The sequence below is a fragment of the Lycorma delicatula genome, chromosome 6 (genome assembly GCF_047948215.1).
Source record: "Lycorma delicatula isolate Av1 chromosome 6, ASM4794821v1, whole genome shotgun sequence".
Lineage (NCBI taxonomy): Eukaryota > Metazoa > Arthropoda > Insecta > Hemiptera > Fulgoridae > Lycorma > Lycorma delicatula.
Window position 1 is genome coordinate 24,614,342 of NC_134460.1, and position 14,618 is coordinate 24,628,959.

Genomic DNA, 14,618 nt, shown 5'->3' on the forward strand with positions numbered 1-14,618 from the left:
CTACAAATAAATTATTGATTACATATGAGGGTAAGAGGTAATTAGTATAAGGGTAAGAGAATAACTAGGTTTTTATTTACTTTCCCAGCTACATAGATACACTGCATAATAAACTATAAATAGGAAAGTACACTGATCGGATCAAATTTTGCATGTCAGGGTTTTTTTATATATTGAGGTTTCATAATAACCTCAATAACCTCTCTAACAAAAAAGCACAGTTTTAGCACTGAAAAATTAAAAAAATAAAATAAAATATAAATACACATATGTATGTATGTATGTACATATGTTGACCTGAATTTTGCATGATATCCAGTCTAGATGGACTGTTTATTGGATGAAATTTGTCATGATGATTTCTGTATATAGAACATTGATGCCATTTAATTTTGATCATAATCAGTCAAGGGAGCAGGGTGATAACGGATCTTATGGGTCCCATATTTCATAATATTACTTGGTAAGTAAATTTTTTCACATAATTTAATACCAAAGGGGTGTTAACTACTTACAGATAGGATACATTCTGATGATGTTTAGTCTTATTAAACCTCCATAAAGGAGTGGGGCAAAAAACCCCTTTTTCCTTTTTTTCTCGTTTCTGGACTCTGTCACTTTTTTATTTTTTTTTATAATAATTATATATTTTCATTACATCAGCAATGAAAATTTTGGTTATCTATTAGGGCAATTTCATTCATGGATGGAGGATAATAAGTCTATTTTTTTTTTATTATTTTTTTTTTCTGTCAGCTGTCATTTTGCTGAGACATTATCTCAGACTTTGTAGACTAGATATCTTCAGACTGAATGGATTGATTTTTTATGAAATTTTGTACAGTGACATCTGAATATGGGTTATTAATATCATTCAATTATGGTTACAGTTGTTCAAGATAATGATAAGATATGGTCACCATGGGTCACATATCTCAAAATTTTACTCAGAGAAAATTTTATAAAACCCTGTCCATATTTTAAAATCTTATTGAAAGGAAATAAATTTAAAATAACTTGTTTAATGATGCATGTGCTTTATTGGTTAAATGATAGGAAAAAATAACTTACTGTTTTCAATTTTTATGTTCAAAATATAAAACCAACTAATACCATATTATCTGGCTAAAAATATTGTCTTTCTTCGATAAATTAACAATATTCTTTAAAAAATTTGAATGATTTTAAAATAAAAAGTTTGGTACACAAAATTCATTGTTTTAATTTAAAAAAAAAACATTAGTACTGCCAACACGTAAAGAAATAAACTAATTGAATCTTTTTTTCTTTTAATTAATTTTCTTTTTAAACATCAATCTTCTTAAATTAATAAGAAGATGCAGAAGCTGTGAAAGAAACATTGAAATATGGAAGAAGTACACATATTAGTTAGGATTGTTGTAAACCATATGGATTTAAGCTATTTAAGAAGATAAATTTACAAGAAATTAACCTTTACAATGCTGATTAATTGCTTATTATATAATTTTCTATATTTATACTGGCATTGTCACTAAGACTGGATGTATTACAAATAATTGTTTCATCTGTGGTGAAAATTTCTATACATATACTTTAAAAGTACCTTTTCTTAATTACATCGATAATCTGTATCTATTATACTGAAATGTGATACATCAGCATACAACTCTACTGCAATACCACTGATGAACTGGTTTACCTTTTTATATATTTTAAAATGAAATCGCTTTTCTAATTATCTATTTTTTTTAGTCATAATGCATTTTATTTTTTATTTTACTATGCATCATATGTGTAATTTTTTTTTTAATAATCTTTTCAGCTTGGAAATTTGTAAAATTAATGGAAGTAACAGTTTCACCAGATCCAGATGATGCTCATGTATCAGGCAGTGTTTCACTTGTTAAAAATGGGTAAATATAATCATACAAAACATGTGCTCTATGTGTAATATAAGACATAAGACTTATCACAAACTGACTTGAATATGTTACATAAAAAGTAGTCAACTGCAAGAGTTATTATATTGTTATTTATTTGTGGTTATTACTTCTTTTCAGCTATGCTGTAGACCAGGTTTCAATTCAGATAAAAGTCATACTCGTAATTATAATTAACTGAATTTAGATTTCCGCACAAAAAAGTTATAAAAAGATGATACAAAAAAATTAGGTTTTATCATTGAGGTTCATTCTCACCTACATTGTCTCAGGTCTTATTGTCAACCTTATTCTGTCTATATGTCAAGAAACACAACACAGCCCATGCCACATACATGACAAAATATGGAGTTAAGTGGTTTCCAGTTGCATTCTCCATCAAGCCATACTATTGCAAATCAGAATGCCAAACTTACCAAAATTTATCAAGCTACAACAGATTTAGTTTTTCAGATAATTTAATAATTTACAATCCTTGACAAAAGATACTTATTGCCCATATATAATTGTTGGTGGATTTATCCCTGAATACGAAAATAAAAGTTCAGGTAAGGAAATAACAAGTAACAACTGAACTTAAAATAAAACTTTAAATTAGTATAACATTTGGAACACTTGAACACAAGTTGCAGTTCAAGAATTTATAAAAAGAATTTTATAAATTAATTCATAGTTATTAGTTTTAATAATATAAAAAATGTTAACCAGCCAACACGGAGGCTGGTATGATTTCTTAATAATTTGAACTTCTGAACATTCAATAAATTTAATTTAAAATGCATTAACATAGTTTTATTTTAGTGTAAAATACCAGTATACTCATAATGCTGTATTTATTTTATCACATGCAACTCAAGAAATTTTACTCTGAATCAGCAAAAAACAATAATTTTTTTTAAACTAAATATTTTTTTCAATGTAGTTTGATATTAAATAGAGATAAAAATAATCAAAGTTTTTATAGAATAAATTTATATGTTATGTGTTATGATCTTTATTGAATGATTAAATTTTTTAATATAATTTCTCACTATTAATTTTATATTACAGTGTTAAAAGTAATTGAAAATTATTAGATATATTATACAAATTGGGTATATTAATTTTAAAATTGGGAGAATTCTTTAATTAAAACAAGAAAAAAAAAGGGTGATTAACATAAAATTAACAACCAAATTTAATTATGAAAATAGATGTCTTAGAGTAGCCACAAGTTTGAAAACTCCATGTTTAAAATTGTAAAAAAATGTCAAAATGACATGTACAATCTGTAATCACAACCTATTCAGCAAATCAATTTTTAGTCAAATAAAAGCAAAGCTAGACATATATTAGCATTATTTAAAGATATCACTATTTTGAATCAGCCCATAGTGATCAGCTAGTATTTTCAAAGTATTTCATTTTTTCCAGGAGTGTTACATTGTTGACTGTGTCTGGCAGTTTTAACTAAATTAAATATGAATGGATTAGATATATTTGATAAATTAACAGATAATTTATTTACTTGATCAGTTGCAGAAACAGAGATTTTGTGACAATTATTCCACATCAGCCAGCAAGGTACAGAGACAGACAAAATGAAGTATTCCTGGACTTTGAAGCATTTTTACTTAGTAGCATGAGAGAAAGATCTACTTTGTGGATACATTCACAGATAAAAGCTTGTATGGATGCTGTTGATTGCCAACCAGTAAGATAAAAAATTACTATCATAATAAACTCTGAATTTTTATGTAAGATGAAGAAAATATTAAATATGCTTATTTAAATGAATATTTTACACTATTTTTACAGTTAATTGTATAGAATTATAAAAATATTTTATTGTCCACAACAAAAACTTAACTGGGCTCAAAATATTCTAATACTTGCAGTTTCAAGATTATATCTGACTAAACATGGTGAAGACCATAATATTAAGGATTAAAAATAGATTTACGCTACATAAGGACTCACATCCTATTAAATCTTATCTCTAAGTATAATAAATTATTAATTAAATAAGAATTTAATATTGATGTCATCCTACATAAAAATAAAACTTTCAATTGGTATAAAACCTGATCAGCAATAACTGCTGATGTGAATAAGTCATAATTATTGAGTTATTATATTCACCATATTTACATCACAATCTGCAATCTGCACATTTTACATGAGAAATCATTAATAAACAATGACATGTTGATGTAGTGGCCAACAAATTGGCTTTCAATTCCTCATTAAAATGCAGAAGTAGCATGTAGACTAATATACAAAAATATCAAAAGGTAATTTCAAATTCACTTTTTAAACAAATATCACAAACTAAAATCATTAGTTTGGATTTGAACCACCTATAGTTCTGTGCATTACAAAAGTCTAATGTAGTACATTACAAATTGGTGAACATTGTAATCATAGATTACTGAAATACTAAATTACAACGAACTATTATTATGTAATACCAGAAGTTTCTCCATAAATTAAGAGTAAAAATAATTATAAAGAAGCAAACCTTTCATAACTTGATTTTTTCATTTAGAGGAGAATGAATATGCTTCTTAATTTATTTTTGTTAGTCTTTTAGGGTTATGTAAAAAATGACGAATATAATATTAGGTACACAAGAAGAATGTAAATGTTACTTCTAATTTAAACAGAATATTAACAGGGCTGTAAAGACCACATTAAATCTAAGCACCACTAGATTGATTTCATTGACCAGGATTTATGGGGTAGAATCTCGTTTGTTTTATCCTCAGGATCACACTTTATCTGTTTGTATTTTTACGCATCTACACTGTTTTCCAGCACTATTATCAGTTGTTATAATGAAACAATGGCAACATTATACAAGTATCTTCAGCCAAAAATAATGTGGCATATGGCCACATTATCCTTCTCTTACCACTAATCATTGCCACAAATGATAATTACTTGTGAATTATTCTGGATTACACTCTTATACATCAGAATATGTATATTTTCATCAGTATTTGAAAAAAATAAATGAATACATATTAAATCAACATGTGCACTCATTGAGAACACAAAGTAGTGGCATATACTAGGGGCAAAAATTCACTCTGAAAATGTATTGCACACTGAAATGTAACAGAAGAACAAAATGTTGCACAAATTGATAGTTGCTCCCGTAATTAAATGATAGAATGATAGAATCTCGTAGTTTCTTTCCCCTATTAATAATCCAAAACTAATTGATTCACACTCTCTCATTTTCTCTCAGTCACCATTTTATGGAGTCAAATATGCTTGCTACGTCTGATAAAACAGATAAAGTGAATATTGAAGATGAACCTCGCAGCAGTCGACCAGTTTTTGAAAAGCACTAAAAGTAGATGAAGGAATTGATTCAAAATTATCATCCCATCATACAACACATCACCACTCAGATAAGTATATCAAAAGAACAAGTAGAATACATTTTTGAACAATTGAGCTACTGTGAAATCTGTTTGCAGTAGGTAGGTACCATGCAAGCTCACAGAAAGAAACAAACAAGAACAAATTAAATGTGAACAGCTTCTGAACATTGTTGTAACAGGGTAGATGACTTCCTTTTCCTTTTCAACACGAGATAAGACTTGGATGCATCATTACAACCTAGAGGAAAAATTGCAGAGAACGGAAACCAACACTATGGTTCGCCACAATCAAACAAATTTAAAACACAATGCTCTGCAAAAAAAATTCTCTTCAGTGTTTTGGGATTCCAAACACATGTAAGTGACTAACTACCAGGAAGCTGGATAAACTGTAATTTCTGTGTGACACATAGAGACATTTAAACATCTTAGGAGACATGTATGCTGTTTTCAACAATCCAAGGAATTGACATTCTGAAAGATGAAATACTCAGTTGCAACTGCCAATGTTCTAGTAAAGTTGAAATTTGAACCTATTCCACACCCTTCATGCTCACCAGGTTTGGTGCCTGCAATTTTCACTTCTTTCTGCAATTAAAGAGGGATATTACGGGTATTTATTTAATCATGGGTGATGAACTGAAAGATCAATGAAGTTGTGAAACAAGAAAAACTGCCAGCATTCCTCACTGACAAAATGAGTTAACTGGTTCACTCTTGGGATGAATGAATGTTTGGCTTGTAAATGGTAACTATGTGGAAAAATAAATGAAAGTTTTTGTAGCAAATAAAATGTATTTTTATACCATATTTGTTTCATTTAACATTATCATTTCATTATCAAACTGAATGAATGTGCATTTCATTTCAGGCACTATTTTTATGTATGACTCATACTAACTGGTTTATGTGTGACCTACACTGGACCTTTACATACCTAAGCCTAGCCTCACATGTCCAACTGTCAACCTTAGATATGAACCTTAAATATGAATAAATTTCATATTTAAATATCCTCATATAGCAATTTTATTTTATTTTCTAGGAATACTGTTTAGATTTATTTGAACCATCTGGGCATGGCAGAAAAAGAAGGCATTTATCACAGCAGCAAGAGGTATTTCCATCAACAAATGTGTCAAGAGCTGATAAACAGTTCACAAAGTTTCAAGAAAATATAGAATATACTGTACTGATGCCAGGAGGTAAGAATTTTTTACTTAATATGCCAAAAAATCATTTAAATAATTACATAAAATATATCTTAGGACACTGGTTAGGAGTCATTATTCAATATATATATACTAAAGGGAGTACAAAAATTTATTAAAAAATCTTTAAGTGTATGATAATTACTGAGAAACAGTCTGAACGCAGATATCACAGAAGTATCTTCAAGATGTTTCTGTACTGAGCACTTAGCCTTCATTTCTTGTGTCTTTTATCTCATCAAATCTTGTTAGCACTCCAAAAAATCATTTGTCATCTTTCCCTTTTGCTTGATATTTTCCAGCAGTTTTTTTCCAGTAAAAGACCCAATAAGATTGATGATTCTCTTTTGTTTTTTAAAATGCAATAATATTCTATTTTTTATGGATAATTAGTAATTAGCTTTTTTTTTCTCATTGACTTAAGTACATTTTATTCTTTATTATGTATCTTCAGAATTTCTCTCTTCTTAAACTTCAATTGTTTGCAAATTAATACAAACACAGTTTTTTGGATTTTTTTGAATAGATCATAGTTTTAATTAGCAAAGCTTTAAACTTTGCTAAAAAATCTAGCAAAGATAAAATGTATAAATATCTAGTACCCTAGTATATTCTTTATTTTTAATATTTACATAATTTGGCATATACCCAACAAATGTACTAATCAGTTTTTTTTTGTCATACATCCATACCAATATTATTGACTTAATGAAGTCAGTTTTTGTAATTTTGTTCATATTGTCATTTACTTTTTGAAAATTGAGGATAATCAGATAATTTTGATTGGATTAATAGTGGGAAAATTATCAGGCCAATTGAATGTTTTGTTTTTTTTTTTCAGTAGAACACTAAATCTTGTTGAACACTCAATTTCCTTAAGGAAAAAGTCTTTCAAGTTGTGCGACACATTTGCTAGCAGATTCTTGACACACCACCACTTTTAAATAAATCATCCATTTTTTTTAATGAACTAGCACTTTTAAATGTTAAACAGTCTCAAAACATTTTTTTCACAGTGGTTATCAAACATGAACTGGTAATGTTTTTTATTTGATGCCTTTCTAACACATGCAAGTCTTTGCTCCTGAACGTAAAGAGTGCTTTTTCTAGAAAGAGAAAAACATTTATTTAACCTACTTTGGTCCAGTTTTCTTATACTTTATTTTATGTGAGCCCTTTTTGTACATTATTGACAGTAAGAGCTGCTTTTTAGTTTGTTTGCAAGCAATCTCTTCAGTGCAGTCTTTCTATAGCTGGATAGAACATCTTAAGATAATGAGGAATTATAAGCCAGAGTGATGCTCTCCATGTCATACTAGCACACTTTTAAAGACAACAATTCAAAAATGTTTTCTTGGAATATCGCTTATATTTTATGCATCTTTCAAAGTAAAAACTGTTGAAAATGTGATTTTTAGAAATAACTCATTTTAATGTACGTTAATTACTAAATAAACAAAGAATGTAACCTTAAAATTTATCTAGGGAATGGGTACAATTGAGCAGTATATTCACAAGGGAGGAAAGTAATAAAATGTTCCCTGCAGTTGGATTAATTTGCACATTTTTATACTTTATCCATTCTATTGTGTCTTAGCCTTCATTATCTCTATAAATTAAAACTTTTCAAATGTATTTTCCTTTAAAATTTTTATATTTCTGCTCATATAAAAATTCAATAACTGTAAAATACTAGATAAAACTTTTCTAGTACTAAGTAAAAGTTATTAAATTAGAAATTATTAACTTTTTCATTTTAAACATTATTTTCTATTTAAACAAACCTTTACTTTAAAGTTCAGTAAATTAATATAATTTTTTTTTCATTTGTTTTGTCCATGCCAATTGGCAATAATATAGGTTTAAAAATATAAACTTTGACTATAAAAAATTTGAACCAAATTTTTTAATAGAACATTTTTTTAATCTTACTTCAAAACATTTTTTCGTTTTTCAGTCTTGATGACTGAAAACATATAAAAATGTTATATAAAAACATTTAAGTCTTTAAAAATGTTTTAATATGAAAACTGCAGTTTCCCCCTCTACAGTAACCGAGTACCGTTTATACACAAATCGGGAGCATTTTTTACGTTCTTTGAATAAATGACAGGACCTAAGTGTCACAATTTGGTGTTTCAACTTGAGAGGTTGAATTTTTTTCAAGTATTAAATGGAAGCGAAGGTTGGATGTTTGTTATTTACTACTTTTCAACTGCAATAATAAAGGGAAAAAATATTTGTGTAAGCTGTGTAAAGAACCACTTCTTTACAATAAAATTATTACTCTATGACAGTTCTGATCTCTGGAATCAATACAATTTACTATTTTACAATTTTACTTGCTTGTGGCATCAAGAACCATTGTTACAAAACGAAAATGTTGTTTTACAGTGATCCTTATCTCTGAAGTAAGTATGATTAATAATGAATGCACAGACCTGTTTATTTGTAATGTGGTTTTAACTTTAATTTTTTATTACTGTATATATATATATATATATATATATATATGTTTTTGCACGTATTTCTGTTTAAATTACTTGTTACCTTTTATTTAAACCTAAATGTAATAATTTTAAACTAATGTATTTGTTTACATTGCTTATTACGATTGTTTTTTTAGTTCATCGTTTAAAAAATGTTAAAAAACGTTTTGTCGTTTCAAAGATGTCTGTCTAATGCAGTCTTAATTAATCATATTATACATTGATAATAAATTTTCATGCATTCAAAATGTTATTGCTTTTATTTCGATAAATTTATTACAGATTAGGAAAAATTAATAAAAAAATTTGTAATTCTTTAAAAGTGGTTCTTATCTTCGGTGCGAAAACGGCTGGCCGTAATGAATGCTTTATTTAGTGTTTAATAACCTTCAGTACATTGTCGACTCACATAAAGTTCATCTAGCCACCAATAGATGGATGTATCATAAAATGCCTACTTTTTTCCAGTTTAGTCTCCAGGAATCACCGTCAGGTATTACTTCAGAAAATGATATATGAGTGTAAGTAAAGTGTAGTCTTGTACAGTATCGACCTTGTCTGAGATGTGTGGTTAATTGACACCCAACCACCAAAGAACACTGGTATCCACGATCTAGTATTCAAATCGGTATAAAAGTAACTGCTTTTACTAGGATTTGAACTTTAGAACTATCGACTTCAAAATCAGTTGATTTGTGAAAACGCGTTCACCACTAGACCAACCCAGTGGGTTAGAATGCCTACTTGACCAAGGAGACAAGTACCGACCAGAATGGCAGTCCTGATCAAGAACTGCTGAAATTTAAGTCTAATAAAATCACTGCTTTGAGGTAAGCAAACAGCATCCCTTGATGCTAGAACCAACAGCTGCAAATTATAAAAACCACAAAAACTGAGATACTCTGGCCCATTAGCAATAACAGCAGTTTACGTGTTAATATGAAATTTTATTTGTTACTGCAAAAGGTTACTTTTTTAATTCATTCTTTTTATTACAGACCATGTATCAATTAACTTGCTTATCAATTTAATTTAATTATTACAGAATTATATCACAAATCAACAACAATGGAAGTGACTTGTACAACATTTGTAACCATATCAGGTGTGTTGGGATGTCTCTTACTAGTATCAGCTTCAATTATGTGTTACTTAGCATGTCGTCTTCAACGAGTAATCACTGCACAACGAAGACATTCAGCTATTGATCAGCTTGTAAGAGACCATTCACGAAAACATTCGCTCATATCAAATTCAGTATCTACCAGTGGTTATACAGGACGGCCAACATTACAATGACAGTAAAACATTGAGTGTATTGTTACTATTACTTATTCTTTATTAATTAATTTTAATATTAATTAATATAGTTACTGTAAACGGTTCAGTCAAATGTACTGTATGAAGTAATTTAAATTTTAATTGATTTCATTACCATTTAAAATGAAATATTTAATAATTTACTTCATTATTAAAATTATAGTGGTCAGTTTTTCATTGCATTGGTTGTGTTAGAAGCATTTGACTGAATTGATACAATGCTACTACAATCTGTATTAAACAGATTGAGGCCAGTTTTCCACCAGTCTGTTCATTATGACTGATTTTTTTGTCAGTTTTTTATGTTACATCATATTAAAACTAATTGTATGTAAAATGCATAACTCATTAATTTAGGGAAAAATAATTAATAGTAGGCTTTTCTAAATGTAGCCAATTGTTTTAAATGTACAATTTGTTTTATACAATTTATTTTAAAATCACATATTTGTTACAAAGGAAAAAATATTCACTTTTTAATCCATTTTCAAAGTAGGTTGTCATTGAAATCATGTAATATGTGCAGGGTCCAACTTAAATATGGGTATTATGAATTAATATTCTCAAATTTTTTTTTAATGCAAATACATTATCTTCCAGCGTTCCCACAAATGGTTCAGGAATTACAGAAATTATTTTATAATATTTTATTCAATTTCTGAAACAATTAGTAAAATAGTGTAACTATTTCTATAGTTATATTAATAAACAAAAAAAATTCAAGAACAGATTTTAGTGCATATAGATGTCTTTTGAAATTGGGTAAAAGAAACAAAAAGTTAAAAAAATTGGTACGTAACTTCAGAAATATATTCATACAACAGATTCATACATAAATAGCTCATACACAATATTGATAATATTGAAGTATATACACTTATTAAAGGCAGTTGAGTTTTATTTTCTTAACCAATCAAATTTTTACAATCAAAGCAAGTGTGTTCACTTTCTTTCTGTGAAATTATAAACATAACTAAAATTTTATTGCTGTATTTGTAAGACTAAAATTAATTAATTGTTACATGAACAGATATACTAATACAGTCAGACTACTCAAACAGCCCACTGAAAAGTTCTTTATATCCTCTAACTTAATCAAAAGATTAAAAACTATCACTTTTGTTAATATTTTACTCAGGAATTTAGACACGCCTCTTTATTCACTTAATTATTTTCACTATTTATATAAGATATTATTTGAACTACCTTATTGTCTGCAACTGAAAAAACAATTTTCAGTCTTGAAACAACTGAACACTTTGCATTAGAATGTTGAAATTTAATTGAGAATAAAAAAGTATGAAAGGGTTTCTCTTTTAAAATCAATTTTTTATTATGGTTACTGATCATAGTACATGTTCTTGTAACTCTATTTGAAAAATGGTCTAAGAATTGAATATATTTTTAATTTATTAATTACTGTAAACTTTCTATTTCCAAATAAATATATTATAAACACATATAATATTTATATCTATATCATAGATACATAAAAGCAGAAAAAACTTTTAAAAAAAGCCATATATATGTCATTATTTTCTTTTATTATAGGTTTCATAGATTTACCATGATGAGGTATATGATTCTAATCCTATGATTACTTTTACTGTATACAACTTAGGATAACACATTAAGATTAATAATCTTACTTTTATATAACTATTATAATGAAAAAAATTGAAAGGAGGGATTGTAGCATGAGATTTATATAATAAATCTCTTTATTTATTATGACTCATTCATCATACAAATGGAAAAGGGTACAATAAGCATTGTGCAGGCATTAACTATTAGTTGTTATCTTGGAACTTTTATGCATAAATTTTATGTTGTAAAGGTATAGACTAATGTGTGATATGATATTTGTAAAGCCGATTATAACATACATAAACCAAATACTGCGTACAGTATTAATATTCACTAGTAACTTAAATGTAATTATAGGTAAAATGTAATTGTTAAGTCATTAATGATCCCTAATTGTAATTTAACTGATATATATATATTTTTTTTTTTACTTTACTTTCTTCCTCCAAAACCTGTATTTTTTTATCTCTTAACCTATTTCATTAAATCACTTCACATCACAATCACATTTATTGTAGTTAATTAAAAGCAGGTCTTAGGTATTCTTCAACTGTTGATTTCGATGTAGTTTTAATCTTAATCTGAAGAGGTCTGAATTAGTTATTTTTTAATTCCTTAATTCTAACAGTTGTATTGATAGAATTGAACTAAACAGCCCTTAATTTTAAAATGTTTATTAATAAGTCAGATTGCCTATCCTTACATCTTTGAACTACTGGATCAATATATTAAACAGATAAGTTAAGTCAGATGACTTTTTCCAGATATTTCATTAACCATAAAATATAAATAACTTATAAAGAAAGAAATTGGGTATATTATCACATAATTATTTCAAATATTCTATATATAGCTAATACAATAATAATAAAATAAATCAAGTATGTTTTTACAAGGGTTATAATTAGATAAAAAAAAATATATAAAAATAACTTTATTGGTATCATTTTTTAAAACATAATAAAATATTACGTAAGGGACCCTCACTAAGTACATACACAATATTAGTAGAATTAAGGGCTGTTATTAATAGTAATATGGGTAAAGGTTTCGGGAAAATGCTATATTCTATAAACTGTTTGTAGTATCTCAACAAAAAATGCAACTGCTAAAGCAATAATATGATAGTGACAAAAAATATGTAAAAGGAATGAATGTATTGTCATGATGAGACCAGTATACCTTTCCTTCAAAATGTACAAGCCTGGGCATAAAAATAATATCTCTGAAAACCAGTCATAAAATATCTGACACAAATATGCTCATTTTTATCATTACCAGTTTCAATTACATTTGTACAAAGTTTGAGTACATTTGAGCAAACAGGTTTTTTTATATGTATATTTTCTATATTTTTTTTTATTTATGAAATAAATCCTGTTACGATATAGTCAAGAGTAATTTTAATGAAAAAAATGTGCAAAACTAATTTTAATGATGATATACCAGATGTTCCATAAGTCACATTCCAAAAAAGTAAATTAAATCCAATTTTTGATATTAGAAAGATTTTACTAAAAAGTTTTTTCTTAGAAATGGCTGTTTACATTTTGATTTTCAAAATGTTTACAATTTTGTTTAGTACTTATTTCACAGTGACTAGTTACACTTTCAACAACAGCATGACAAAATTCTATATGATTAAGTTTGTCAAATATTAAATTGGGAAGTTGTTGCAAAGCCCTTGTTTTTCAGCAAAAACTTTATTTTTTAATACATCCTATGTGGAAAAATCACAAGACCAAGGTGGAAAGACAAGAGTGCCTTTCAATCAATTCCAGGCTACTGTTAATAAATTCCTACACACCTAGATAATAATATGGTGGAGAATCATCTTATTGTCAAATCATATCACAAATTTTTCCCCCAAATCATTATTTTCTAGCTCAAGCAAATTGAATTCACATAAAATATCAAGATTTTTTCTAGATTCAGTATCTTCAAACAAATAAACTATGATTCCACTACTCAAATTCCTAATCACATATTTAATTTAGGAGCATTCATCACTTATGTTATTAAATGTGGATTGGAATCACTCAGTAAATTGTTTTGGCTATTAGTTCAGCCATTAAGTTTAAATAAAGCTTCAACTATCCTCTAAATATATAGGAAGTCTTCTTCTGCCTCACAGCAAATCAAAAAATGTTTGAACTTGTCAATCACAGAAATCCTCAGTAAGGCTTTGATGAAGGTGAAGATGACAAGGTTTTAAGGTTTTAAGTAACCTTTTTAAAATGCAATAGATACTAGTACCAGGAATATCATATTCCACATATGCTTCTCCAGTGGACTTTTCAGGTCTTTCTAATTGCAAGTGGTTCAACAACATTTAACAACAGTGACTCAAGGTCATTTTTGGGCCTTGAGTCACTGTTCTTAAATTTTCTTTTATAAAATATGATTGAGGCCTTCTGCTTCTTCGCAAATCATGAATTTCACTTGGGCCTTTGAAATCATTTATTTAATTTGTAAATTGCTTGTCGAGTCAGCACTGGAGTCTCAGAATTTTTTTTCTAAAACTGCCTCACTATTTTTGTTTTCTACCATCAATATAAAATGATGCTCTACTGTTACTTATGATTCATGTTTCAATCATAACAACCAAGCTGAATGAATAGTTGTAATGTAGATGGGAAAGCAAGATACATTAATTATTAAACAAATGATAGTAATTAATAATTTTAAAATTATTTATTATCACTTTCTTCAACTGCT

General features: G+C 27.6%; 1 protein-coding gene across 1 annotated transcript in view; it reads left to right on the forward strand.

Moving 5' to 3' along the window:
- Window positions 1-11,147, forward strand: part of LOC142326626 (uncharacterized) — a 75,163-nt gene extending 64,016 nt beyond the window's left edge. Inside the window, exons 5-8 of the mRNA XM_075369222.1 lie at window positions 1,805-1,895; window positions 3,438-3,615; window positions 6,339-6,498; window positions 10,039-11,147. Of these exons, the coding sequence (XP_075225337.1) occupies window positions 1,805-1,895; window positions 3,438-3,615; window positions 6,339-6,498; window positions 10,039-10,292 (683 nt within the window). The 3' untranslated portion in view covers window positions 10,293-11,147. The remainder of the gene's footprint in view (window positions 1-1,804; window positions 1,896-3,437; window positions 3,616-6,338; window positions 6,499-10,038) is intronic.
- Window positions 11,148-14,618: the final 3,471 nt, after the last annotated feature.